At 44.4% G+C, this 27,454-nt stretch overlaps 1 protein-coding gene across 10 annotated transcripts in view; it reads left to right on the top strand.

Annotated features, from left to right (window-relative positions):
• The window catches only part of LOC106613940 (dedicator of cytokinesis protein 1), a 729,054-nt gene that overhangs the window by 617,105 nt on the left and 84,495 nt on the right, over window positions 1–27,454 (top strand). For all 10 annotated transcript variants that reach the window (XM_045701156.1, XM_045701154.1, XM_045701151.1 and 7 more), the window contains 3 exons: window positions 1,333–1,437; window positions 21,419–21,560; window positions 22,099–22,180. In XM_045701156.1, coding sequence (XP_045557112.1) covers window positions 1,333–1,437; window positions 21,419–21,560; window positions 22,099–22,180 — 329 coding nt within the window. The remainder of the gene's footprint in view (window positions 1–1,332; window positions 1,438–21,418; window positions 21,561–22,098; window positions 22,181–27,454) is intronic.

Below are 27,454 nucleotides of genomic sequence, written 5' to 3'. Positions count from 1 at the left end.
TATTCTACTGCTATAGAAACTGTCATCGTGTTGTAGGAGACGTGGTATAGAAACTGTCATCGTGTTGTAGGAGACGTGGTATAGAAACTGTCATCGTGTTGTAGGAGACGTGGTATAGAAACTGTCATCGTGTTGTAGGAGACGTGGTATAGAAACTGTCATCGTGTTGTAGGAGACGTGGTATAGAAACTGTCATCGTGTTGTAGGAGACGTGGTATATTCTACTGCTTTAGAAACTGTCATCGTGTTGTAGGAGACGTGGTATATTCTACTGGTATAGAAACTGTCATCGTGTTGTTGGAGACGTGGTATAGAAACTGTCATCGTGTTGTAGGAGACGTGGTACATTCTACTGCTATAGAAACTGTCATCGTGTTGTAGGAGACGTGGTAGAGAAACTGTCATCGTGTTGTAGGAGACGTGGTATATTCTACTGCTATAGAAACTGTCATCGTGTTGTAGGAGACGTGGTATAGAAACTGTCATCGTGTTGTAGGAGACGTGGTATAGAAACTGTCATCGTGTTGTAGGAGATGTGGTATAGAAACTGTCATCGTGTTGTAGGAGACGTGGTATATTCTACTGCTATAGAAACTGTCATCGTGTTGTAGGAGACGTGGTATATTCTACTGCTATAGAAACTGTCATCGTGTTGTAGGAGACGTGGTATAGAAACTGTCATCGTGTTGTAGGAGACGTGGTATATTCTACTGCTATAGAAACTGTCATCGTGTTGTAGGAGACGTGGTATATTCTACTGCTATAGAAACTGTCATTGTGTTGTAGGAGACGTGGTATATTCTACTGGTATAGAAACTGTCATCGTGTTATAGGAGACGTGGTATAGAAACTGTCATCGTGTTGTAGGAGACGTGGTATATTCTACTGCTATAGAAACTGTCATCGTGTTGTAGGAGACGTGGTATATTCTACTGCTATAGAAACTGTCATCGTGTTGTAGGAGACGTGGAATAGAAACTGTCATCGTGTTGTAGGAGACGTGTTATAGAAACTGTCATCGTGTTGTAGGAGACGTGGTATAGAAACTGTCATCGTGTTGTAGGAGACGTGGTATAGAAACTGTCATCGTGTTGTAGGAGACGTGGCATAGAAACTGCTATAGAAACTCTATGTATTATCATATGAACAACACCTTGAAATGGGGCTTTCAGTGTGTGTGTGTGTGTGTGTGTGTGTGTGTGTGTGTGTGTGTGTGTGTGTGTGTGTGTGTGTGTGTGTGTGTGTGTGTGTGTGTGTGTGTGTATTAATGTGTGAACATGGTATTGGTGATCCAGTACATTGAGTCTTCCTGAAGGTTACTTCCTGTTACAGAGGAAGCAGGCTCAGTTCTATGAGAACATTGTGAAGGTGATCAGACCCAAGCCAGACTACTTCGCTGTGGGATACTACGGAGTGGGCTTCCCTTCCTTCCTCAGGGTAAGTAGTACCTGGGTCCTACACACACACACACGCAGGCACACACACACACGGTCCATAGTTCTGCAGCCAACTGTTGAGAGTGGAGAGAGTAAATAGTCCAATACATTACCACAGCCAGTAGAGTCCCCTGCCTCAGCCGTGTCTCAGTGAGAGAGTAAACAGTCAATACATTACCACAGCCAGTAGAGTTCCCTGCCTCAGCCGTGTCTCAGTGAGAGAGTAAACAGTCAATACGTTACCACAGCCAGTAGAGTCTCCTGTCTCAGCCGTGTCTCAGTGAGAGAGTAAACAGTCAATACATTACCACAGCCAGTAGAGTTCCCTGCCTCAGCCGTGTCTCAGTGAGAGAGTAAACAGTCAATACATTACCACAGCCAGTAGAGTTCCCTGTCTCAGCCGTGTCTCAGTGAGAGAGTAAACACTCAATACATTACCACAGCCAGTAGAGTCTCCTGTCTCAGCCGTGTCTCAGTGAGAGAGTAAACAGTCCAATACATTACCACAGCCAGTAGAGTCCCCTGCCTCATTTTCAAATCTCTCACTCTGTGGTGTGGTGTTATCTTTGGGTTTTTCTCCCTGAATTTGAAGAAGACGTTTGAGTGTTGGACTGGTGGAGAGGAGGGGAGGGGAGGGGAGGGGAGGGGAGGGGAGAGGAGAGGAGAGGAGAGGAGAGGAGAGGAGAGGAGAGGAGAGGAGAGGAGAGGAGAGGAGAGGAGAGGAGAGGGTGAGAGGAGAGGGTGAGAGGAGAGAATGTGAGGAGAGAGAGAGAGGGAGTGAGGAGAGTGTGAGGAGAAGAGAGGAGAGGGAGGTAAGAAGGGTGTGTAGGGGAGGAGACTTCCAATAGGCTGTAAGGCTGCACTCTGAGAAAGAGAGAGAGAAAGAGCTCAGCTTAGAGAGAAAGACGTGGAGAGAGAGGATATTATATTTGAACTGTGAGAATGTTCTGTTAAATAGAAGTGTGTAATCACGCTACATAACAGTGAGCTGGAGGCTCTTACCCTCGCTTCTTTCTGTTAATAGACGAGGGTATTCCCATCAAACCTTCCCCTCAGAGGGTGACATCTCTTTCTCTCTCTCGCTCCCTATCTATTCTCCCTCTCTCTCTATCTCTCTTTCTTTCTTTCATTCTTTCTGTCTCTATCTCTCTCTCTCTGGGGGTTTATTATGGATATCCATTTGTTCCTGTCAAGGCAGCAGCTACTCTTCCTGGGGTTTATTATGGATCCCCATTAGTTCCTGTCAAGGCAGCGGCTACTCTTCCTGGGGTTTATTATGGATCCCCATTAGTTCCTGCCAAGGCAGCAGCTATTCTTCCTGGGGTTTATTATGGATCCCCATTAGTTCCTGCCAAGGCAGCAGCTACTCTTCCTGGGGTTTATTATGGATCCCCATTAGTTCCTGCCAAGGCAGCAGCTACTCTTCCTGGGGTTTATTATGGATCCCCATTAGTTCCTGTCAAGGCAGCGGCTACTCTTCCTGGGGTTTATTATGGATCCCCATTAGTTCCTGTCAAGGCAGCAGCTACTCTTCCTGGGGTTTATTATGGATCCCCATTAGTTCCTGCCAAGGCAGCAGCTACTCTTCCTGGGGTTTATTATGGATCCCCATTAGTTCCTGTCAAGGCAGCAGCTACTCTTCCTGGGGTTTATTATGGATCCCCATTAGTTCCTGCCAAGGCAGCAGCTACTCTTCCTGGGGTTTATTATGGATCCCCATTAGTTCCTGCCAAGGCAGCAGCTACTCTTCCTGGGGTTTATTATGGATCCCCATTAGTTCCTGTCAAGGCAGCAGCTACTCTTCCTGGGGTTTATTATGGATCCCCATTAGTTCCTGCCAAGACAGCAGCTACTCTTCCTGGGGGTTTATTATGGATCCCCATTAGTTCCTGCCAAGGCAGCAGCTACTCTTCCTGGGGTTTATTATGGATCCCCATTAGTTCCTGCCAAGACAGCAGCTACTCTTCCTGAGGGTTTATTATGGATCCCCATTAGTTCCTGTCAAGGCAGCAACTACTCTTCCTGGGGTTTATTATGGATCCCCATTAGTTCCTGCCAAGGCAGCAGCTACTCTTCCTGGGGTTTATTATGGATCCCCATTAGTTCCTGTCAAGGCAGCAGCTACTCTTCCTGGGGTTTATTATGGATCCCCATTAGTTCCTGCCAAGGCAGCAGCTACTCTTCCTGGGGTTTATTATGGATCCCCATTAGTTCCTGCCAAGGCAGCAGCTACTCTTCCTGGGGTTTATTATGGATCCCCATTAGTTCCTGCCAAGGCAGCAGCTACTCTTCCTGGGGTTTATTATGGATCCCCATTAGTTCCTGCCAAGGCAGCAGCTACTCTTCCTGGGGTTTATTATGGATCCCCATTAGTTCCTGTTACTAGCTACTTGTCCTGTCAGAGGCTCAGTCTCTCACATCGTGTTCCTGTCTGACCTTAACCTTTAGATGGTTTTATTTGTTGTTATCTGCCCACTGTCTTCTGCCATGTGGTGATAAAATGATTGGTCTTTAGTCAATGAAAGTGTATTTTCTTCTCACATCCGTATCTGGTCAAGTTATCATATCAATGTCAATGTAACTGTAAGGTGGATGGAGTTGGGGCTATTGATCAGCGTCTGGGTCACTGGCGGCTGGTGGTTTGTCCATGGTGTTAATGGAGGAAAGTTGTGTCATTGTGGCAGACTGACTCCAGTTCAACATGTTCCTGATTTGCTCCATTTTCCCAAGGCTGGAATTGATTTCATCGTATTAGAGCTCTCCCCGCGGGAGACTTTGCTGTTTTGTCACGACTTCGTCCCCTTTTCCAGAACATCTGTTAAAGAAGCTCCTTTAAGGGAGAGGCAACGTCTGATCATTCCATTTGGGCTGTTGAAGACAGTGTTCACAAGGCTCCCCTCTAACCCCTTCTCCTCTAGCAGGGCACAGCATCCATTACAGATAGAACAGCCTAGTGCTGCCTTTGTCTGTCTGGCTGTCTAAAAGGCCTTTATAGACTGGGTTCATCTATACACAGTCCTCTCTTTGATTCTATTATCAGCTGTCTGGAGGACGGAGAGAGTGGTGTGTATCTGGGGGTAGGTTGTCTGTTAGGACAGAGAGAGTGGTGTGTATCTGGGGGTAGGTTGTCTGTTAGGACAGAGAGAGTGGTGTGTATCTGGGGGTAGGTTGTCTGTTAGGAGGACAGAGAGAGTGGTGTGTATCTGGGGGGTAGGATGTCTGTTAGGACAGAGAGAGTGGTGTGTATCTGGGGGTAGGTTGTCTGTTAGGAGGACAGAGAGAGTGGTGTGTATCTGGGGGGTAGGTTGTCTGTTAGGACAGAGAGAGTGGTGTGTATCTGGGGGTAGGTTGTCTGTTAGGAGGACAGAGAGAGTGGTGTGTATCTGGGGGTAGGTTGTCTGTTAGGACAGAGAGAGTGGTGTGTATCTGTGGGGTAGGTTGTCTGTTAGGAGGACAGAGAGAGTGGTGTGTATCTGGGGGGTAGGTTGTCTGTTAGGAGGACAGAGAGAGTGGTGTGTATCTGGGGGTAGGTTGTCTGTTAGGACAGAGAGAGTGGTGTGTATCTGGGGGTAGGTTGTCTGTTAGGAGGACAGAGAGAGTGGTGTGTATCTGGGGTGTAGGTTGTCTGTTAGGACAGAGAGAGTGGTGTGTATCTGGGGGTAGGTTGTCTGTTAGGAGGACAGAGAGAGTGGTGTGTATCTGGGGTGTAGGTTGTCTGTTATGACAGAGAGAGTAGTGTGTATCTGGGGGTAGGTTGTCTGTTAGGAGGACAGAGAGAGTGGTGTGTATCTGGGGGGTAGGTTGTCTGTTAGGACAGAGAGAGTGGTGTGTATCTGGGGGTAGGTTGTCTGTTAGGAGGACAGAGAGAGTGGTGTGTATCTGGGGGTAGGTTGTCTGTTAGGAGGACAGAGAGAGTGGTGTGTATCTGGGGGTAGGTTGTCTGTTAGGAGGACAGAGAGAGTGGTGTGTATCTGGGGGTAGGTTGTCTGTTAGGAGGACAGAGAGAGTGGTGTGTATCTGGGGGTAGGTTGTCTGTTAGGACAGAGAGAGTGGTGTGTATCTGGGGGTAGGTTGTCTGTTAGGAGGACAGAGAGAGTGGTGTGTATCTGGGCGGTAGGTTGTCTGTTAGGAGGACAGAGAGAGTGGTGTGTATCTGGGGGGTAGGTTGTCTGTTAGGACAGAGAGAGTGGTGTGTATCTGGGGGTAGGTTGTCTGTTAGGAGGACAGAGAGAGTGGTGTGTATCTGGGGGTAGGTTGTCTGTTAGGAGGACAGAGAGAGTGGTGTGTATCTGGGGGGTAGGATGTCTGTTAGGACAGAGAGAGTGGTGTGTATCTGGGGTGTAGGTTGTCTGTTAGGAGGACAGAGAGAGTGGTGTGTATCTGTGGGGTAGGTTGTCTGTTAGGACAGAGAGAGTGGTGTGTATCTGGGGGTAGGTTGTCTGTTAGGAGGACAGAGAGAGTGGTGTGTATCTGTGGGGTAGGTTGTCTGTTAGGAGGACAGAGAGAGTGGTGTGTATCTGGGGGTAGGTTGTCTGTTAGGACAGAGAGAGTGGTGTGTATCTGGGGGGTAGGTTGTCTGTTAGGAGGACAGAGAGAGTGGTGTGTATCTGGGGGTAGGATGTCTGTTAGGACAGAGAGAGTGGTGTGTATCTGGGGGTAGGTTGTCTGTTAGGAGGACAGAGAGAGTGGTGTGTATCTGGGGGGTAGGATGTCTGTTAGGACAGAGAGAGTGGTGTGTATCTGGGGGTAGGTTGTCTGTTAGGAGGACAGAGAGAGTGGTGTGTATCTGTGGGGTAGGTTGTCTGTTAGGAGGACAGAGAGAGTGGTGTGTATCTGGGGGTAGGTTGTCTGTTAGGAGGACAGAGAGAGTGGTGTGTATCTGTGGGGTAGGTTGTCTGTTAGGACAGAGAGAGTGGTGTGTATCTGGGGGTAGGTTGTCTGTTAGGAGGACAGAGAGAGTGGTGTGTATCTGGGGGGTAGGTTGTCTGTTAGGAGGACAGAGAGAGTGGTGTGTATCTGTGGGGGTAGGTTGTCTGTTAGGAGGACAGAGAGAGTGGTGTGTATCTGTGGGGTAGGTTGTCTGTTAGGAGGACAGAGAGTGGTGTGTGTCTGGGGTAGGTTGTCTGTGACCAGCTCCTGTCTACTGTAGACTACCTGATAGAGTTCTCTTCAGCCGGTCCACTGTAGACTACCTCATAGACTTCTCTACATCCTGTGTACTGTAGACTACCTGATAGAGTTCTCTACATCCTGTCTACTGTAGACTACCTCATAGACTTCTCTACATCCTGTGTACTGTAGACTACCTGATAGAGTTCTCTACATCCTGTGTACTGTAGACTACCTCATAGACTTCTCTACATCCTGTGTACTGTAGACTACCTGATAGAGTTCTCTACATCCTGTTACGTAGACTACCTCATAGACTTCTCTACATCCTGTCTACTGTAGACTACCTGATAGAGTTCTCTACATCCTGTGTACTGTAGACTACCTCATAGACTTCTCTACATCCTGTCTACTGTAGACTACCTTATTGGAGCTAAGGATGCTTCACTTCTGCTAGAGAAAGTAATAAATGGCTTATCATATCTAATGCAGTGAGATGAAAACTGCAGCTTATTACTATCAGCCCAGAAGTTATCATTACAGATCAGATACTGGAACAAAGCCTGTGTCCCAAATGGAAACCTATTCACTATATACTGCACTTATTTTGACCAGAACCTATATAGGGAAACAGGTTGTGATTTGGGACACGGGAATATGCTGTGGACTTTTTAAAGGGGACAATGTTCTTTCCCCCCAGAAATGGCAATTTACCACGGAGCATTAATCATGTAAGCGCTGGAGAGAGTGTTTTTACCTTAATAGCTGCTCAACTACATTAACTAAACTAGATTATTATTACCAGCTAAAGTGGGTTACAGTGTTTGTGCCCTGGCCTCTACTGATCTCCAGTAAATCACTGATGTTCTCCACCAGATAGCCTTTATCCCTCTCACTGTCCTATTGGACTAGGGATGATAGCCTTTATCCCTCTCACTGTCCTATTGGACTAGGGATGATAGCCTTTATCCCTCTCACTGTCCTATTGGACTAGGGATGATAGCCTTTATCCCTCTCACTGTCCTATTGGACTAGGGATGATAACCTTTATCCCTCTCACTGTCCTATTGGACTAGGGATGATAGCCTTTATCCCTCTCACTGTCCTATTGGACTAGGGATGATAGCCTTTATCCCTCTCACTGTCCTATAGGACTAGGGATGATAGCCTTTATCCCTCTCACTGTCCTATTGGACTAGGAATGATAGCCTTTATCCCTCTTGCTGTCCTATTGGACTAGGAATGATGGCCTTTATCCCTCTTGCTGTCCTATTGGACTAGGAATGATAGCCTTTATCCCTCTTGCTGTCCTATTGGACTAGGGATGATAGCCTTTATCCCTCTTGCTGTCCTTTTGGACTTGGAATGATAGCCTTTATCCCTCTCACTGTCCTATTGGACTAGGAATGATAACCTTTATCCCTCTCACTGTCCTGTTGGACTAGGAATGGTAGCCTTACTTCTTCAGGATCGGTGTCCCTTCCACGGTATGGTTGAGCTAACGTAGGCTAATGCGATTAGCATGAGGTTGTAAGTAACAAGAACATTTCCCAGGACATAGACATGTCTGATATGGGCAGAAAGCATGCATTCTTGTTAGTCTAACTGCACTGTCCAATTTACAGTAGCTATTACAGTGAAAGAATGCCATGCTATTGTTTGAGGAGAGTGCACAGTTGTGAATGAAAGTTATTAATAAACAAATTAGGTACATTTGGACAGTCTTGATACAACATTTTGAACAGAAATGCAATGTTTCATTGTATCAGTCTAAATCTTTGCACATACACTGCCGCCATCTAGTGGCCAAAATGTAAATTGCAGCTGGGCTGGAATAATACATGATGGCCTTTCTCTTGCATTTCAAAGATGATGGTGCAAAAAAATACAAAAGAACGTTTTTTTTTTTTCTTTGTTTTGTCTTTTACCAGTGTTATATTCTCCTACGTTTTCCTTTCCTTTCAAATGGTACCAAGAATATGCATATCCTTGCTTCAGGGCCTGAGTTACAGGCAGTTAGATTTGGGTATGTTATTTTAGGCGAAAATTGAAAAAAGGGGCGGATCCTTAACCCTCTCACTGTCCTATTGGACTAGCATGTCTGCATTCCAAATGGTACCCTGTTCCGGGGAGGTAGGTAGCCTAGTGTTTAGAGGCAGGTAGCCTAGTGGTTAGAGGCAGGTAGCCTAGTGGTTAGAGGAAGGTAGCCTAGTGGTTAGAGGCAGGTAGCCTAGTGGTTAGAGGCAGGTAGCCTAGTGGTTAGAGGCAGCCGGCCTAGTGGTTAGAGACAGATAGCCTAGTGGTTAGAGGCAGGTAGCCTAGTGGTTAGAGGCAGCTGGCCTAGTGGTTAGAGGCAGCCGGCCTAGTGGTTAATGGCAGCCGGCCTAGTGGTTAGAGGCAGCCGGCCTAGTGGTTAGAGGTAGGTAGCCTAGTGGTTAGAGGCAGCTAATCTAGTGGTTAGAGGCAGGTAGCCTAGTGGTTAGAGCGTTGGACTAGTAACCGAAAGGTTGCTGGATCGAATCCCTCAGCTGACAAGGTACAAATCTGTCGTTCTGCCCCTGAACAAGGCAGTTAACCCACTGTTCCCCGGTAGGCCGGCATTGTAAATAAGAATTTGTTCTTAACTGACTTGCCTAGTTAAATAAATGTTAAGTAAAAAATATATATAAATAGTGGACCAGAGCCTACTTAGGGGAAAGGGTGTAATTTGGAATGCCCTTGAGTGTGAAGAAGTGTGGACTTCATTCAGAATCCATATTATATTATAATGAACACTTAATGTAATATCAATGCTGTCCTCTCTGCACGAGTCGTTAGGGAAGTATTCATCGGAGGCTAATTGAGATGCATTGTGTTTGCAGTGTTTTTAGTTTCTTCATGTTGCTGTTTGGATGTCAGTATCTCCCTGCCTCTGGGGGGGGGAAGTCAATTGCTTCTATCCTTCCTTAAGAATACATTGTAAACATTGCTGCTTAATTCAGCTGATGATGATGTATTTGTATCTAATGTGGAAGGCATTGGGATATTCTCTTATTAAAAAACTGAACACATTCACACGTGGGAAAAGCGGCATTTCGGGAAATCGTCATTGGCTTTGACACTGATTGGTTAGAGACGAACCAATCGCTGATGAATGGATCAGCAGAAAGGACTTCTAGGATGGCAGTCTGACTGAATGGATCAACAGAAAGGACTTCTAAGAAGGCAGTCTGACTGAATGTATCAACAGAAAGGACTTCTAAGAAGGCAGTCTGACTGAATGTATCAACAGAAAGGACTTCTAGGATGGCAGTCTGAATGTATCAACAGAAAGGACTTCTAGGATGGCAGTCTGAATGTATCAACAGAAAGGACTTCTAGGAAGGCAGTCTGTCTGAATGTATCAACAGAAAGGACTTCTAGGATGGCAGTCTGAATGTATCAACAGAAAGGACTTCTAGGAAGGCAGTCTGTCTGAATGGATCAGCAGAAAGGACTTCTAGGAAGGCAGTCTGACTGAATGTATCAACAGAAAGGACTTCTAGGAAGGCAGTCTGACTGAATGTATCAACAGAAAGGACTTCTAGGAAGGCAGTCTGACTGAATGTATCAACAGAAAGGACTTCTAGGAAGGCAGTCTGTCTGAATGGATCAGCAGAAAGGACTTCTAGGAAGGCAGTCTGACTGAATGTATCAACAGAAAGGACTTCTAGGAAGGCAGTCTGACTGAATGTATCAACAGAAAGGACTTCTAGGATGGCAGTCTGACTGAATGTATCAACAGAAAGGACTTCTAGGAAGGCAGTCTGACTGAATGTATCAACAGAAAGGACTTCTAAGAAGGCAGTCTGAATGGATCAGCAGAAAGGACTTCTAGGAAGGCAGTCTGACTGAATGGATCAGCAGAAAGGACTTCTAGGAAGGCAGTCTGACTGAATGGATCAACAGAAAGGACTTCTAAGAAGGCAGTCTGACTGAATGTATCAGCAGAAAGGACTTCTAGGATGGCAGTCTGACTGAATGTATCAACAGAAAGGACTTCTAGGATGGCAGTCTGAATGTATCAACAGAAAGGACTTCTAGGAAGGCAGTCTGACTGAATGGATCAGCAGAAAGGACTTCTAGGAAGGCAGTCTGACTGAATGGATCAGCAGACAGGACTTTAGGATGGCAGTCTGACTGAATGGATCAGCAGAAAGGACTTCTAGGAAGGCAGTCTGAATGGATCAGCAGAAATGACTTCTAGGAAGGCAGTCTGACTGAATGTATCAACAGAAAGGACTTCTAGGATGGCAGTCTGACTGAATGGATCAGCAGAAAGGACTTCTAGGATGGCAGTCTGACTGAATGGATCAGCAGAAAGGACTTCTAGGATGGCAGTCTGACTGAATGGATCAGCAGAAAGGACTTCTAGGATGGCAGTCTGACTGAATGGATCAGCAGAAAGGACTTCTAGGATGGCAGTCTGACTGAATGGATCAGCAGAAAGGACTTCTAGGAAGGCAGTCTGACTGAATGGATCAGCAGAAAGGACTTCTAGGATGGCAGTCTGAATGGATCAGCAGAAAGGACTTCTAGGATGGCAGTCTGACTGAATGGATCAGCAGAAAGGACTTCTAGGAAGGCAGTCTGACTGAATGGATCAACAGAAAGGACTTCTAGGAAGGCAGTCTGACTGAATGTATCAACAGAAAGGACTTCTAGGAAGGCAGTCTGACTGAATGGATCAACAGAAAGGACTTCTAGGAAGGCAGTCTGACTGAATGGATCAACAGAAAGGACTTCTAGGAAGGCAGTCTGACTGAATGGATCAACAGAAAGGACTTCTAGGAAGGCAGTCTGACTGAATGGATCAACAGAAAGGACTTCTAGGAAGGCAGTCTGACTGAATGTATCAACAGAAAGGACTTCTAGGAAGGCAGTCTGACTGAATGTATCAACAGAAAGGACTTCTAGGAAGGCAGTCTGAATGGATCAGCAGAAAGGACTTCTAGGATGGCAGTCTGACTGAATGGATCAGCAGAAAGGACTTCTAGGATGGAAATCTGACTGAATGGATCTAGCGATCGGTAGAGCAGGGGTATTAAATTAAGTACTTCATTCCTCCATCTTTCTCTGACTTGTGTTCCGTCTGTTCCTGTAAAGCTGCGGTGTTCTGCTTATCTCAGCGGCTTGGCTCAACAAAAATGTTCAGGCTTTCCAAAAGTTGTCTAAAAATATTTATCAAACTGAGTTCCAACACTTTAAAATATAAGCTGTCATGTTCTATCATCCCGAGTTCTCTCAGACATACCGTGGGCTACATCCCAAATAGCACCCTATTCCCTATAGAGTGCACTAATGTTGAACAGGTCCCATAGGGCTCAAGTCAAAAGTAGTGCACTACATAGGGAATAGGGTGCCATTTGTGACATTGAATAGTTTCTGAGTTTACTGACTGGGATAAACAAACAAAGTTTCCTCATCTCATACATTTTCAGGTACATTCTGTCCTCTCCCCTTCAAACTGTGTTTTAGTTTCTACACACTCCTGTGACCTAAGATGACTGCCTTGTCAGCTTTAACCTGTTGAGGACAGACGTTCTTTAACCTGTTGCGGAACCCCTAGCCAACAGCCAATGGCATCGCACGGCGCGAAATACAAAACCAACTAAAATACCACAATTCAATTTTCTCAAACAATCAACTATTTTACACAATTTTAAAGATAAGACTCTCGTTAATCTAACCACATTGTCCGATTTCAAAAAGGCTTTACAGCGAAAGCAAAACATTAGATTATGTTAGGAGAGTACATAGACACAAATAATCACACAGCCATTTTCCAAGCTAGCATATATGTCACATAAACCCAAACCACAGCTAAATGCAGCACTAACCTTTGATGATCTTCATCAGATGACACTCCTAGGACATTATGTTATACAATACATGCATGTTTTGTTAAATCAAGTTCATATTTATATCAAAAAACAGCTTTTTACATTAGCATGTGATGTTCAGAACTAGCATACCCACTGAAAACTTCCGGTGAATTTACTAAATTACTCATGATAAACGTTGACAAAATACATAACAATTATTTAAAGAATTATAGATACAGAACTCCTTTATGCAATCGCTATGTCCGATTCTAAAATAGCTTTTCGGCGAAAGCACATTTTGCAATATTCTGAGTACATAGCTCGGCCATCACGGCTAGCTATTTTGACATCCGCCAACTTCGGGGTCACCTAAACTCAGAATTACGATTAGAAAAATTGGATTACCTTTGCTGTTCTTCGTCAGAATGCACTCCCAGGACTTCTACTTCAACAACAAATGTTGTTTTGGTTCCAAATAATCCATAGCTATATCCAAATACCTCCGTTTTGTTCGTCCGTTCAGGTCACTATCCGAAGGGTAACGCGCAAGCGCATTTCGTGACAAAAAAAAAATCAAAATATTCCATTACCATACTTAGAAGCATGTCAAACGCTGTTTAAAATCAATGTTTATGCTATTTTTCTCTTAAAATAGCGATAATATTCCAACCGGGCAACGTTGTATTCATTCAAAGAGAAAAAGAAAAACATGGCGAGTTCTCGTGACTGCGCATCTCCAGTCTCACTGTCCCCAGGCTGACCACTTAAAAACTCTGGTCCTATACTTTGCCCAGAGACAGCAGACACCCCATTCCACTTTCTGGCGGCTTTAGAGAGCCAATGGAAGCCTTAGAAAGTGTCACGTTACAGCACAGATGCTGTAATTTCGATAGAGATGTAACAGAAGGACAACAAATTGTCAGACAGGGCACTTCCTGCATGGGATATTCTCAGGTTTTGGCCTGCCATATGAGTTCTGTTATACTCACAGACACCATTCAAACAGTTTTAGAAACTTTAGAGTGTTTTATATCCAAATCTACTAATTATATGCATATTCTAGTTTCTGGGCAGGAGTAGTAACCAGATTAAATCGGTACGTTTTTTATCCGGCCGTGAAAATACTGCCCCCTATCCCAAAGAAGTTAAGGACCGATTTAGTCTTGTCCTGTCCTTTACGTTCTTGGATCATTGACTTTCATGGGTCGTTGCTAAGATCATGGTTGATTGAAATGGTTGATTGATATTTCTCCTGTGTGTTTTATCCAAGTCTCCATCACTAACAAACATATTTTGTATTAGTATTCCCATCAGGCATTTGGAGATATTTGGATTCCATTTATGGCCCCATAAACCCCACTGGCGACAGCATGTTTAAATAATCTATGAATTTCATTCTAGATGCTGTTTGATTTTGTTTTCTTCTTTTTATTGACTTCATCATGACACTAGTTTCTTGGCTGACTATGTTTCCATTTACAAAAAATAGTAATGAATTATTGACTAGCCGAAGTATGGGAACCATTTTCTGTTTTTGCTTCTTCACCCCCTCTGTGATAGACTGTGATTTCCTTTCTCTGTCAGAATGGTGCATTCTGGTAGCTGAGTAATGAGTATCATGACATTGAGAGGAACACACACACACACCCTGCTAGAATGGGCGGCAGGTAGCCTAGCGATTAGAGCGTTGGGCCAGTAACCGAAAGGTCGCTGGTTCGAATACCCAATCTGACAAGGTGAAAAACCTGCCTGTGTCCTTGAGCAAAGGCACTTAACCCTAATTTGCTCCAGAGGCTGACCCTGTAGGTAGACCGTCATTGTCAATAAGAATTTGTTCTTAACTGACTTGCCTAGTTAAATAAAACTGTTTAAACGGTACTGAAAGAAGCTCTATCTGAGTTCCCACATGAAATAGACCAGCGATATCCTGGTTCTACCTCAGTGTTTCTGATTCTATAGTTTTAGTTGGCGACAGATTTTCATGCGAATGTGAGTTTCCACCAAACGGACTTGTTGCGTTTTAGAAATGACTGCGTGGTAACGTACTGCTCACAAAATGTACCGAATAAAATCGCATTGTGTTTTATTGTATTTTCAACTCTTCCGATAGTTTTGTCACAAAAACTGTTGCTTTGAATAGCAAATGTGCCTCCTCTGGTCTTGGCAGGTGCACACTAGCCAACAGTTAGTAGGCTGCGTGGGTAGGCTGTGGGAGTAGTCTGCGGGGGGTAGGCTGGGGGGTAGGCTGGGGGGTAGACTGCGGGGGTAGACTGTGGGGGTAGACTGAGGGGTAGGCTGCGGGGTAGGCTGTGGGGGTAGACTGCGGGGGTAGGCTGGGTGGGTAGGCTGTGGGGGTAGACTGCGGGGGTAGGCTGGGTGGGTAGGCTGTGGGGGTAGACTGCGGGGGTAGGCTGGGTGGGTAGACTGTGGGGGTAGGCTGAGTGGGTTGGCTGTGTGGGTTGGCTGCGGGGGTAGGCTGGGTGGGTAGGCTGTGGGGGTAGGCTGGGTGGGTAGGCTGGGTGGGTTGGCTGCGTGGGTTGGCTGCGTGGGTAGCCTGGTCTACGTTATGAGATTATTATGGATGAGAGCGAGAATATTTCTATTTGTGAAACGGCTGTCAAGCATCGACTATCATGTCACCAGAATAAACCCCAGATATTTACAGGAAAGGAGCGTCAAGCTCATCAGGGGGAGGGGAAGTTGAGGGGGAATAGAGAAGGAAGTGTGCAGCATTAAAAAGGCCACTATCAACAACAAGAGGAATGTACACTAATATCAGACATTGGGAACTATTCCGATATTGTGTCGTTATACAACATGAAATTCCACACTTGTTAAGACACATCAAGGCGTTTCCATCGCCATTTCTCACATAATTAATTTTACAGAAACAAGAAGATCCCAGCATGTCGAACGGATCACATTATCTGTCTGCATTTATAAAAAGATAATGATACAGTATGACTTTACTCTCCTGACAACAGTGGATGGAAATGTGGTTAGTGTGAACACTCCACACCACTCTGGAAACGTGGTTAGTGTGAACACTCCACACCACTCTGGAAACGTGGTTAGTGTGAACACTCCACGCCACTCTGGAAATGTGGTTAGTGTGAACACTCCACACCACTCTGGAAACGTGGTTAGTGTGAACACTCCACACCACTCTGGAAACGTGGTTAGTGTGAACACTCCACACCACTCTGGAAACGTGGTTAGTGTGTACACTCCACACCACTCTGGAAATGTGGTTAGTGTGAACACTCCACGCCACTCTTGAAACGTGGTTAGTGTGAACACTCCACGCCACTCTGGAAACGTGGTTAGTGTGTACACTCCACGCCACTCTGGAAACGTGGTTAGTGTGTACACTCCACGCCACTCTGGAAACGTGGTTAGTGTGTACACTCCACGCCACTCTGGAAACGTGGTTAGTGTGAACACTCCACACCACTCTGGAAACGTGGTTAGTGTGTACACTCCACGCCACTCTGGAAACGTGGTTAGTGTGAACACTCCACACCACTCTGGAAACGTGGTTAGTGTGAACACTCCACGCCACTCTGGAAACGTGGTTAGTGTGAACACTCCACACCACTCTGGAAACGTGGTTAGTGTGTACACTCCACGCCACTCTGGAAACGTGGTTAGTGTGTACACTCCACGCCACTCTGGAAACGTGGTTAGTGTGAACACTCCACGCCACTCTGGAAACGTGGTTAGTGTGAACACTCCACACCACTCTGGAAACGTGGTTAGTGTGTACACTCCACGCCACTCTGGAAACGTGGTTAGTGTGAACACTCCACGCCACTCTGGAAACGTGGTTAGTGTGAACACTCCACGCCACTCTGGAAACGTGGTTAGTGTGAACACTCCACACCACTCTGGAAACGTGGTTAGTGTGAACACTCCACGCCACTCTTGCTTTCAGGAAGAAGAAACATGGTTGCTGTCGTTTCCCCCACCTAATGCTACAGACACAACTTGCACGCAATTTTAATTCCTTGCAACTGAGTTGCTTCTTGATTTCTCCATGACCCCCCCCCCGCCCAGGTAAATTGTACAGCCAGCATTTTGTCTAATTCAATCTTTATACAATAACGAAACGGTTGGATAAACTAATAATTTATAACAGCAGATGACATCAGGTGAGTTTAGAATTCTCAAACAATATGACAGGAAGCAGCAATCAATTTGATTGGCTGTTGCAAGCCATTTTTTTAAAATTAAATTTGAGTTGCTTCGTGTAAACAGCAAAAGTTGCTTGAGATGATCTCACCTGCAACCCGAAACAAAAATTGCGTGCAATTTGTGTTGTGTAACAGCAGCCTGAGAAGTCACCTGCTGCCTATTTCAGTTCACCAGGTTTAACTGTTTCTTTATTCTGCTTGGAACAGATGACGTGTGGAAATCAATGAGCTTATCACTCAAAGCAGATTTCAACAAAGGTACCTTTTCAGGGAAGCAGTGCATTTAAATCAATTGTAAAATTGGGACTGTGCTCTCGTGTTTGAAGGTGCATTTATCCTAAAACCAAAAAATATAAGGACAACATGCAAATATTTAAAAAAATGTGATTGAGTTACAGTTCATATGAGGAAATCAGTCAATTGAAATAAATTCATTATGTCCTAATCTATGGATGTCACATGACCGGGAATACAGATATGCATCTGTTGGTCACAGATACCTCAATCAAAATGGGCCTCAGGATCTCGTCACGGTATTTCTGTGCATTCGAATTGCCATTGATAAAACACAATTGTGTCCGTTGTCCGTAGCTTATGCCTGTTCATACCATAACCCCACCAACACCAATAAGTCACTCTGTTTACAAGGTTGACATCAGCAAACCTTTTGCCCACACGATGCCATACATGTAGTCTGTGGTTGTAAACCCAGTTGGACTTATTGCCTAATTCTTTAACCCCTGGTCAGGACGGACATCCAGCGAAAAATCCTATCGCCATTAGTATAACAAAATTTAATATATATATTTTTTCAAATATAGGACTATGTTATATCGTTTTATAGATACACCTCTCCTGAATCGAACCACGTTGTCCTATTTCAAAAAGGCTTTACAGCAAAAGCAAAACATTAGATTATGTTAGAGGAGTATATCGTAAAAGTAGCCAAATAGCCATTTTCCGACCAACCACATGCATCACAAATAACCAAAAAACAGCTAAATGCAGCACTAACCTTTGACCATCTTCATCAGATGACACTCCTAGGACATCATGTTACACAATACATGCATTCTTTTGTTCGATAAAGTTCATATTTATATATAAAAACAGCATTTTACATCGGCGCGTGACGTTGACTAACTATTTTCCCTCAAATGCATCCGGTGAAACAGCGCTACAATTTACTAAATTACTATTCGAAAACATTTTTTAAATGTAATATTGTCATTCTAAGATTTATAGATGAATATCTCTTGAAAGCACCTGTAATGCCAGATTTAAAAAGAACTTTACTGGGTAATCACACTTTGCGATAAAAGGGGATGCGAGACTCAGAAAAATAGGCTACCGTTACAGGTCAGCGCCATCTTGGAACAATCGCATATCAAATCTACTCTTGTATACTATTGTCAATAATCCCTTACCTTTGATTATCTTCCTTAGAAAGCACTTCCAGGAATCCCAGGTCCACAACAAATGTATTTTCGTTCGAAAAAGTTAATCCTTTATGTCCCAATAGCTTGTTCTTGTTAGCGCGTTCTGAAGGCTGCTCCAAAACCTCCGTCGGCTGCGGGACTACTCTTTCAATAAAATGCATATTTTTTTTAAAATTTAGGTTCGTTCAAACATGTCAAACGTTGTATAACATAAATCTTTAGGGCCTTTTTCAACCAGAGCTCCAATAAGATTCAAGGGGGACGATTGCATTGTCTTTCAAAACGTTTCGAAAGGGGAGGGTAGCCAGGGGCGCCGGCGTCATAATGGTGACGGCCCTCCTCATGTGACCACTTTCCACAGCGTCTCATTCAGTCAGTTTTCACAGTAGGAGACTCAAACCACTTTGTAAAGACTGGGGACATCTAGTGGAAGCAATAGGAAGTGCTCAATGAACCATTGCTCACGGTGTGATTAATAGGCAAAGTGATGAAGTTGAGTCCGCAATTCAGAATTCCACATCCTGTTACGATCGGTCTCGGGGTTTTGACTGCCATATGAGTTCTGTTATACTCACAGACACCATTCAAACAGTTTTAGAAACTTTAGGGTGTTTTCTATCCACAAGTATTAATTATATGCATATCCTAGCTTCTGAGTTTGAGTAGGAGGCCGTTTAAAATGGGCACAAATTATTTTCAAAAATCGCTGTAGCGCCCCCTATCCTAGGCGACCGTCAAGAGGTTAAAATGACATTGGAGGCGGCTTATGGTAGAGAAATGAACATTCCATTCTCTGGAAACAGCTCTGGCGGACATTCCTGCAGTCAACATGCCAATTGCACACTCCCTTAAAACTTGAGACATCTGTGGCATTGTGTTGTGTGACAAAACTGCACATTTTACAGTGGCCTTTTATTGTCCCCAGCACAAGGTCCACCTGTGTAATGATCACGCTTAATCAACTTCTTGATATTCCACACATGTCATGTGGATTGATTATCTTGGCAAATGAGGAAACGCTCATTAACAGGGATGTAAACAAATGTGTACACAACATTGAAGATAAATACGTTTTATGTGCGTACGGAATATTTCTGGGATCTTTTATTTCAGCTCATGAAACATGGGACCAACACTTTACATGTTGCGTTTATATTTTTGTTCAGTGTAGTTGGCCTGTCTTCAATGTTCCCCTTCAATGTTTTTGGGGGCACTTAGATCATTGTTGGTCTTTTGAGTGGAAACTGGAGGCTGAACCCTTACAGTTTTAGACAGTAGCCAATAGGCTGACCCCTTACAGTTTTAGACAGTAGCCAATAGGCTGAACCCTTACAGTTTTAGACAGTAGCCAATAGGTTGAACCCTGACAGTTTTAGACAGTAGCCAATAGGCTGAACCCTTACAGTTATAGACAGTAGCCAATAGGCTATTGTGGCTATCCGAGCATAATGTAGTAGGCCTACCAACAAAACCAATGGAGTAAATCCCATAACATTTCCACATGTAAATAGCTGTTGATTTCTATGATATAGTCTACAATAGTCTATATGTGGTGTTCAATGCAGGTCTACATTGCATGAGACTTTTAACAACGTTTTTACATTATGAAGGGCCTGACTTTAATGCATGATTTTTTACTTGGTCTGTAACACCATGGGACAAATAGGTAAATTGTATTGTATTGTATGATGCAATAAACTACTTTACAAAATGAATTATAATTACCATACAGGGAATTAGACAATGTAGGCTACCCCTCTGCCTATTGTTGTACATGCATATTCAAGCCTGTCTCAAAATACAACACTGACCCTTTAATTAAGACATAAGCTTTTTACCTGACTGGCTTTTCAAAGACCACTTGAAATGTAGCCTACATTTTATGTGCTCTTGTAGGAAGCAGTAACTCCCCATTGCTGACCTTTACTTATCTATAACTGGGCTAATAACTCACTAACTAGCAAAGAACATCAACAAACGTGCAGCGCTCTGAACTGAACTGAACTGATCTGAACTGATCTGATCTGATCTGAAAAGCGCATTCACTCGTGGGTGATTGAAAGATTGCTCGTGGGCTACCCCCGGTAATAGAATTCTACTCCGTTGTGCTCTGCCTACAACAAAATCACAGACTCAGTGTTGCAAAGTTAGATTTGTTTTGGTGTGTTGCATTGAAAAGGGACTGATCTAATGTTTAATCGATCTATATAGTGCAAACTAATGGAACGAACTCAGTGAAGTCCAATCTCTGCGCCATGGCAATTCTTCTGCGCGGCAATTCATGCGCAGAAAGCATCAGCGTATGTTACATTAGGGAGAAAAACAAAGTTCAAATCCTGTTGAGAGCAGAACAGGGTTCAATACCTGTTGGGAACAGAACACGGTTCAAAGCCTGTTGGGAACAGAACACGGTTCAAAGCCTGTTGAGAGCAGAACAGGGTTCAATACCTGTTGGGAACAGAACACGGTTCAAAGCCGTTGAGCGCAAGGTCCAAAGCCTGTTGGGAACAGAACACGGTTAAAGCTTTGGAAGCAAAGCCTGTTGGGAACAGAACACGGTTCAAAGCCTGTTGGGAACAGAACACGGTTCAAAGCCTGTTGAGAGCAGAACAAGGTCCAAAGCCTGTTGGGAACAGAACACGGTTCAAAGCCTGTTGAGAGCAGAACAAGGTCCAAAGCCTGTTGGGAACAGAACACGGTTAAAAGCCTGTTGAGAACAGAAACAGTCTCTTTATTTGATAAATTGTTTCTCTGTTTTGACACCAGTTCACTGCCAATAACTCTCACTGAATACTGATGTAGCAGAAGGAAAACATGAAACACTGAATACTGATGTAGCAGAAGGAAAACATGAAACACTGAATACTGATGTAGCAGAAGGAAAACATGAAACACTGAATACTGATGTAGCAGAAGGAAAACATGAAACACTGAATACTGATGTAGCAGAAGGAAAACATGAAACACTGAATACTGATGTAGCAGAAGGAAAACATGAAACACTGAATACTGATGTAGCAGAAGGAAAACATGAGTTTTGATCAGACCAAGGTTCTAACTCTGTTCTTTGCCGTTGCATCAGACAATATGTTCATTACATCCAGGAAGGTCATGTGGTTTTACAATACAAGATCCAACCCCATTCAACCCCATATTATACTGTGTCTGCAGTGTTATGCCGCTCTGTTGGGTCAGTTCAGTGTGTGTTATCAGTGTTTATCACTAGTCCAGTGTAGTGAAACATGGCAGATGTCAGTGAGATGCCGTGTTGGCGATCCCTCAACCTTTTTAGCCCCCCGAAGCCCAGCTTGGCTTCGACTGTGCCACAAAGCATGTTCTGGTGGTCAGACAGAAGTGGTTTAAAACCCCCCACGTTCTCTCTGTTTTTCTCCTCTCAGAACAAGATGTTCATCTATAGGGGGAAGGAGTACGAGAGGAGAGAGGACTTTGAGGCCAGACTGCTCACCCAGTTCCCCAACGCTGACAAGATGAAGACTACCACACCGCCCAGTGAAGACATCAAGACCTCTCCCTCACAGTGTATCCTTACTACAGAGATCACAGTCAGACAGCCAGAAGAGGACTGGCCACCCCTCACAGCCTGGTTCCTCTCTAGGTTTCTTCCTAGGTTCTGGCTTTTCTAGGGAGTTTTTACTAGCCGCTGTTCTTCTGCCTCTGCATTGCTTGCTCTCTGGGGTTTTAGGCTGGGTGTTTGTATAGCACTGCTGATGTAAAATGGGCTTGATAAAATAAATGTGATTGATTGAGTCAGACAGACATCAAGAACTATCCCTGACAGTGTAAACTTATCACAGAGATTACAGTCAATCAATCAATCAGTTATTCAATTATATTTATAAAGTCCTTTTTCCATACATCAACAGTCTTCTCAAAGTGCTTCACCACCGCCATCTACTCACGTTAACCCCACACATTCAGAAGACTGGGAGGGTCTAATCATGAGTTTAGTTTGTATGGTAGAGCGTAGTCTACTTTACACTTCTGTTCTGTTGAAATTATTGTGACCAGTTCATTTATATTCAATACTTCAATATTTCCGTTAACGGCTGTGATGAAGGCATCCAGTGTTTCACCGTCAAGCCTGTTCTGGAACTCCCTTCAAAGTTCCAGAACAAACCAGTGTCTGAGCAGATCGTCAGGTATGTATCTGTCTGTCTTCTTATCTGACTTCTTCCTTGTTATACAGAGTGTGTACATCATGTATGGGTGGGTTACGTCAGAACTACAGTCCATCTGGCTGACATATTAATGCATATTACTACTTGATGAATCTGTCTTCTTTAGTTTCATCCTTTGCATTCTCTGAGTAGTACTTTATCACCTGTTACATTAGTCCTGAACTAAATGAGATGGAGTCAGATACTTTATCACCTGTTACATTAGTCCTGAACTAAATGAGATGGAGTCAGATACTTTATCACCTGTTACATTAGTCCTGAACTAAATGAGATGGAGTCAGATACTTTATCACCTGTTACATTAGTCCTGAACTAAATGAGATGGAGTCAGATACTTTATCACCTGTTATATTAGTCCTGAACTAAATGAGATGGAGTCAGATACTTTATCACCTGTTATATTAGTCCTGAACTAAATGAGATGGAGTCAGATACTTTATCACCTGTTACATTAGTCCTGAACTAAATGAGATGGAGTCAGATACTTTATCACCTGTTACATTAGTCCTGAACTAAATGAGATGGAGTCAGATACTTTATCACCTGTTACATTAGTCCTGAACTAAATGAGATGGAGTCAGATACTTTATCACCTGTTACATTAGTCCTGAACTAAATGAGATGGAGTCAGGTACTTATCACCTGTTACATTAGTCAGATACTTTATCACCTGTTAAATCAGACTCCAGAGGAGAGCACTGGTCCAGAACACTGTAGCAGTAGGATAGATGAGGACACTGGTCCAGAACACTGTAGCAGTAGGATAGATGAGGACACTGGTACAGAACACTGTAGCAGTAGGATAGATCCAGAGGACACTGGTACAGAACACTGTTGCAGTAGGATAGAGAAGGACACTGGTACAGAACATTGCAGCAGTAGGATAGATCCAGAGGACACTGGTACAGAACACTGTAGCAGTAGTATAGACCGAGAGGACACTGGTACAGAACACTGTAGCAGTAGGACAGATCCAGAGAACACTGGTACAGAACACTGTAGCAGTAGTATAGACCCAGAGGACACTGGTACAGAACACTGTAGCAGTAGGACAGATCCAGAGGACACTGGTACAGAACACTGTAGCAGTAGGACAGAGGACACTGGGACTGGAAGGTGAACAAATCTAAATGGAAATGTGTTGGTAGATCAAACAGTGGTTGACCTTCTTGTGTTTCCTGCTGTTATTAATTCACTCTGCCAGCTCCCTCTCCCTTCATCACAGCTACTACAGCAGACACACAGTCATCACAGCTAATACAGCAGACACACAGTCATCACAGCTACTACAGCAGACACACAGTCATCACAGCTAATACAGCAGACACACAGTCATCACAGCTACTACAGCAGACACACAGTCATCACAGCTAATACAGCAGACACACAGTCATCACAGCTAATACAGCAGACACACAGTCATCACAGCTAATACAGCAGACACACAGTCATCACAGCTAATACAGCAGACACACAGTCATCACAGCTAATACAGCAGACACACAGTCATCACAGCTAATACAGCAGACACACAGTCATCACAGCTACTACAGCAGACACACAGTCATCACAGCTAATACAGCAGACACACAGTCATCACAGCTAATACAGCAGACACACAGTCATCACAGCTAATACAGCAGACACACAGTCATCACAGCTAATACAGCAGACACACAGTCATCACAGCTAATACAGCAGACACACAGTCATCACAGCTACTACAGCAGACACACAGTCATCACAGCTAATACAGCAGACACACAGTCATCACAGCTAATACAGCAGACACACAGTCATCACAGCTACTACAGCAGACACACAGTCATCACAGCTACTACAGCAGACACACAGTCATCACAGCTAATACAGCAGACACACAGTCATCACAGCTACTACAGCAGACACACAGTCATCACAGCTAATACAGCAGACACACAGTCATCACAGCTAATACAGCAGACACACAGTCATCACAGCTAATACAGCAGACACACAGTCATCACAGCTACTACAGCAGACACACAGTCATCACAGCTAATACAGCAGACACACAGTCATCACAGCTACTACAGCAGACACACAGTCATCACAGCTAATACAGCAGACACACAGTCATCACAGCTAATACAGCAGACACACAGTCATCACAGCTACTACAGCAGACACACAGTCATCACAGCTACTACAGCAGACACACAGTCATCACAGCTAATACAGCAGACACACAGTCATCACAGCTACTACAGCAGACACACAGTCATCACAGCTACTACAGCAGACACACAGTCATCACAGCTAATACAGCAGACACACAGTCATCACAGCTACTACAGCAGACACACAGTCATCACAGCTAATACAGCAGACACACAGTCATCACAGCTAATACAGCAGACACACAGTCATCACAGCTACTACAGCAGACACACAGTCATCACAGCTAATACAGCAGACACACAGTCATCACAGCTAATACAGCAGACACACAGTCATCACAGCTACTACAGCAGACACACAGTCATCACAGCTAATACAGCAGACACACAGTCATCACAGCTAATACAGCAGACACACAGTCATCACAGCTAATACAGCAGACACACAGTCATCACAGCTAATACAGCAGACACACAGTCATCACAGCTAATACAGCAGACACACAGTCATCACAGCTAATACAGCAGACACACAGTCATCACAGCTAATACAGCAGACACACAGTCATCACAGCTAATACAGCAGACACACAGTCATCACAGCTAATACAGCAGACACACAGTCATCACAGCTACTACAGCAGACACACAGTCATCACAGCTACTACAGCAGACACACAGTCATCACAGCTAATACAGCAGACACACAGTCATCACAGCTAATACAGCAGACACACAGTCATCACAGCTAATACAGCAGACACACAGTCATCACAGCTAATACAGCAGACACACAGTCATCACAGCTAATACAGCAGACACACAGTCATCACAGCTACTACAGCAGACACACAGTCATCACAGCTACTACAGCAGACACACAGTCATCACAGCTACTACAGCAGACACACAGTCATCACAGCTACTACAGCAGACACACAGTCATCACAGCTACTACAGCAGACACACAGTCATCACAGCTAATACAGCAGACACACAGTCATCACAGCTAATACAGCAGACACACAGTCATCACAGCTAATACAGCAGACACACAGTCATCACAGCTAATACAGCAGACACACAGTCATCACAGCTAATACAGCAGACACACAGTCATCACAGCTAATACAGCAGACACACAGTCATCACAGCTACTACAGCAGACACACAGTCATCACAGCTAATACAGCAGACACACAGTCATCACAGCTAATACAGCAGACACACAGTCATCACAGCTAATACAGCAGACACACAGTCATCACAGCTAATACAGCAGACACACAGTCATCACAGCTAATACAGCAGACACACAGTCATCACAGCTAATACAGCAGACACACAGTCATCACAGCTACTACAGCAGACACACAGTCATCACAGCTAATACAGCAGACACACAGTCATCACAGCTACTACAGCAGACACACAGTCATCACAGCTAATACAGCAGACACACAGTCATCACAGCTACTACAGCAGACACACAGTCATCACAGCTAATACAGCAGACACACAGTCATCACAGCTACTACAGCAGACACACAGTCATCACAGCTACTACAGCAGACACACAGTCATCACAGCTAATACAGCAGACACACAGTCATCACAGCTAATACAGCAGACACACAGTCATCACAGCTAATACAGCAGACACACAGTCATCACAGCTACTACAGCAGACACACAGTCATCACAGCTAATACAGCAGACACACAGTCATCACAGCTAATACAGCAGACACACAGTCATCACAGCTACTACAGCAGACACACAGTCATCACAGCTAATACAGCAGACACACAGTCATCACAGCTAATACAGCAGACACACAGTCATCACAGCTAATACAGCAGACACACAGTCATCACAGCTACTACAGCAGACACACAGTCATCACAGCTAATACAGCAGACACACAGTCATCACAGCTAATACAGCAGACACACAGTCATCACAGCTAATACAGCAGACACACAGTCATCACAGCTAATACAGCAGACACACAGTCATCACAGCTAATACAGCAGACACACAGTCATCACAGCTAATACAGCAGACACACAGTCATCACAGCTAATACAGCAGACACACAGTCATCACAGCTACTACAGCAGACACACAGTCATCACAGCTACTACAGCAGACACACAGTCATCACAGCTAATACAGCAGACACACAGTCATCACAGCTAATACAGCAGACACACAGTCATCACAGCTAATACAGCAGACACACAGTCATCACAGCTACTACAGCAGACACACAGTCATCACAGCTAATACAGCAGACACACAGTCATCACAGCTACTACAGCAGACACACAGTCATCACAGCTAATACAGCAGACACACAGTCATCACAGCTAATACAGCAGACACACAGTCATCACAGCTAATACAGCAGACACACAGTCATCACAGCTACTACAGCAGACACACAGTCATCACAGCTAATACAGCAGACACACAGTCATCACAGCTAATACAGCAGACACACAGTCATCACAGCTAATACAGCAGACACACAGTCATCACAGCTAATACAGCAGACACACAGTCATCACAGCTAATACAGCAGACACACAGTCATCACAGCTACTACAGCAGACACACAGTCATCACAGCTAATACAGCAGACACACAGTCATCACAGCTAATACAGCAGACACACAGTCATCACAGCTAATACAGCAGACACACAGTCATCACAGCTAATACAGCAGACACACAGTCATCACAGCTAATACAGCAGACACACAGTCATCACAGCTAATACAGCAGACACACAGTCATCACAGCTACTACAGCAGACACACAGTCATCACAGCTAATACAGCAGACACACAGTCATCACAGCTAATACAGCAGACACACAGTCATCACAGCTACTACAGCAGACACACAGTCATCACAGCTAATACAGCAGACACACAGTCATCACAGCTAATACAGCAGACACACAGTCATCACAGCTAATACAGCAGACACACAGTCATCACAGCTACTACAGCAGACACACAGTCATCACAGCTAATACAGCAGACACACAGTCATCACAGCTAATACA

Source organism: Salmo salar, chromosome ssa18 (assembly GCF_905237065.1).
Source record: "Salmo salar chromosome ssa18, Ssal_v3.1, whole genome shotgun sequence".
NCBI lineage: Eukaryota > Metazoa > Chordata > Actinopteri > Salmoniformes > Salmonidae > Salmo > Salmo salar.
Note: the sequence above shows the minus strand (reverse complement) of the source record. Positions and strands in the feature narration are given on the sequence as shown.